The sequence below is a fragment of the Octopus bimaculoides genome, chromosome 7 (genome assembly GCF_001194135.2).
Source record: "Octopus bimaculoides isolate UCB-OBI-ISO-001 chromosome 7, ASM119413v2, whole genome shotgun sequence".
Taxonomy (NCBI): domain Eukaryota; kingdom Metazoa; phylum Mollusca; class Cephalopoda; order Octopoda; family Octopodidae; genus Octopus; species Octopus bimaculoides.
In genome coordinates, this window is record NC_068987.1 from 33951075 (window position 1) to 33953037 (window position 1963).

Consider the following 1963-nt stretch of genomic DNA (forward strand, 5'->3'; position numbering starts at 1 on the left):
CCAAACCTGGCCACTTCCGCCGAGCCACTTTACCGCTCAACCAAGGAGGCAACTCTTTGGAAGTGCAGAGATGAGGAACAAGCAGCGTTTCAACAGTTGAAACAAGTATTATCTTCAAATCAAGTCCTTATACATTTCAACCCCTACAAGCCTCTAGGTCTGGCTTGAGTTTCATCCAGCATTGGAATTGGAACACTCTTGTTTCATCGCTACCCGGATGGAAGTGAGCGCCAATTGCCAATGTGTCCAAGACACTCATATATGCAGAAAGAAACTACAGCCAAATCCACAACAAAACGCTAGCCATTATTTTTGGCTTGCGTAAATTCTACTAGTATCTGTAAGGGCGTCAGTTCATACTGGTGACTGATCATAAACAACTGACGGCACTGTTCGACCCGAAGAAAGGTACACTGCTTTCACAGCCAACATATTATTTCGATGGGCCCTGTGGCTGAACCAGTTTGACTACACAATCAAGTACCGGAAAACAGTGGATTATGGCAATGCAGATGCTCGTCGTCGCTTACCGTCTTGAGATGACGACGACTTCGACAGGGAGAAGGGTGATGAAGAGATGGACATCGTGTGCGCTATCAAAGTTCTCAGTCTTCAAGTCGAACCTGCGGACGGCAACATACCCCGTCAAGAGTCTGGGAAAGGTACAGTGATAACTACATTGGTGCGCTATGTCTGCGAAGAGCAGCCACCGAAACACACTGAACTCAACGATGAAGTCGTAACGTTCCGGGAGTTGTTGGATGCATTAAGTATCTGCCACAGATGCCTCATTCATGGAACAAGAGTTGTGGCTCTACAGAGCTTACAGTCCAATATCCTAAATTTACTACATTTGGGACACTTCGGTATGGAACGTATGAAGAAATTGGGAAAGACCATTGTCTACTGTCCCGGTATTGATATAGCTTTTAAAATGGCTAGTCGGAGATGTAACTCGTGTGGCGAACATTAAAGCAAGTCGTCCAAGTTTACAGTTCACCCCTGGATGCTAACAGATAAGCCGTGGAGTCACTTACATGTGGATCACGCTATCTACTTCATGGGTATGAACTGGCAGATGATCACGGATGCTTTCTCACGGTATCCATGTATTCACACAATGTCATTCACATTCACTAAAGCCACTCTAGATCTGCTGGAAGAGGACTTCTACCACATCGGATACCCTCGCGTGCTGATCAAGTATAATAAATCAATTTATCTTTCTGAAGAATTTCAGAGCTGGTGCAAAGAGCGTGGGTTCACAGACCTGACAGGAGCACCGTACCATCCGGCTACTAAAGGAGCAACAGAACGTTTGGTGCAATTATTCAAGCAAGAACTTAGAAACTCTTCTCTGCCACCGAAGCGAGCTCTTCAAGACTTCTTGATGCAGTACCGGAGAACGCCGAAATCCTGTGGATTCTCTCCAAGCGAACTCTTAATGTCCCGGCAGATACAGACTACTATTGACTCTCTGTCATTGTCGCCAGCACATGTAGCTCAGGGCAAGTAATCCAAAGTGTCATCAAAGGCTCAGATGACTCCAGACTCGGGAGGTGTCGCCAAGGTAAACAGGCAATACAAGGCTGGTGATCCTGTACATGCACTGTACTAATGACCTCACCGTGAGAAGCAGCCCCGATGGGTACCAGCAGTCAACACGAAGTCATTGTGTACTTGCTGCTTCAGCATCAAGGTCTTTCTTCATGGTACAGTATGGAGACGGCCCTGGGAACAGCTATGTCTGCGCCTCGCTCTGCAGAGGTCTGTGAACCTGGACAGGAAATGGACAATATTTCTGAGCATCCAACTGATCATCCAATGGATACTCTGGAAGAAATGTCACAAACGCAGAGACAGAGAAGATCGCTTCTACGCAAGACTAAACCACCTATGGCCGGTCAAGCCTAGACGATACAAGAGAATACTCAAGCTCAGAGAGAGACTTTGTTGTTGGTGC

At 46.7% G+C, this 1963-nt stretch overlaps 1 protein-coding gene across 1 annotated transcript; it reads left to right on the forward strand.

The window, feature by feature from the left end:
* Positions 1-1120: 1120 nt before the first annotated feature.
* Positions 1121-1516, forward strand: LOC106867516 (uncharacterized protein K02A2.6-like). The gene has a single exon (XM_014912404.1). It carries the CDS (start codon positions 1121-1123, stop codon positions 1514-1516), a length of 396 nt encoding a protein of 131 aa, XP_014767890.1.
* Positions 1517-1963: the final 447 nt, after the last annotated feature.

Coding starts and splice junctions, on each gene's coding strand:
- LOC106867516 (XM_014912404.1), top strand. CDS start 1,121: ATGTCATTCACATTCACTAAAGCCACTCTAGATCTGCTGGAAGAGGAC.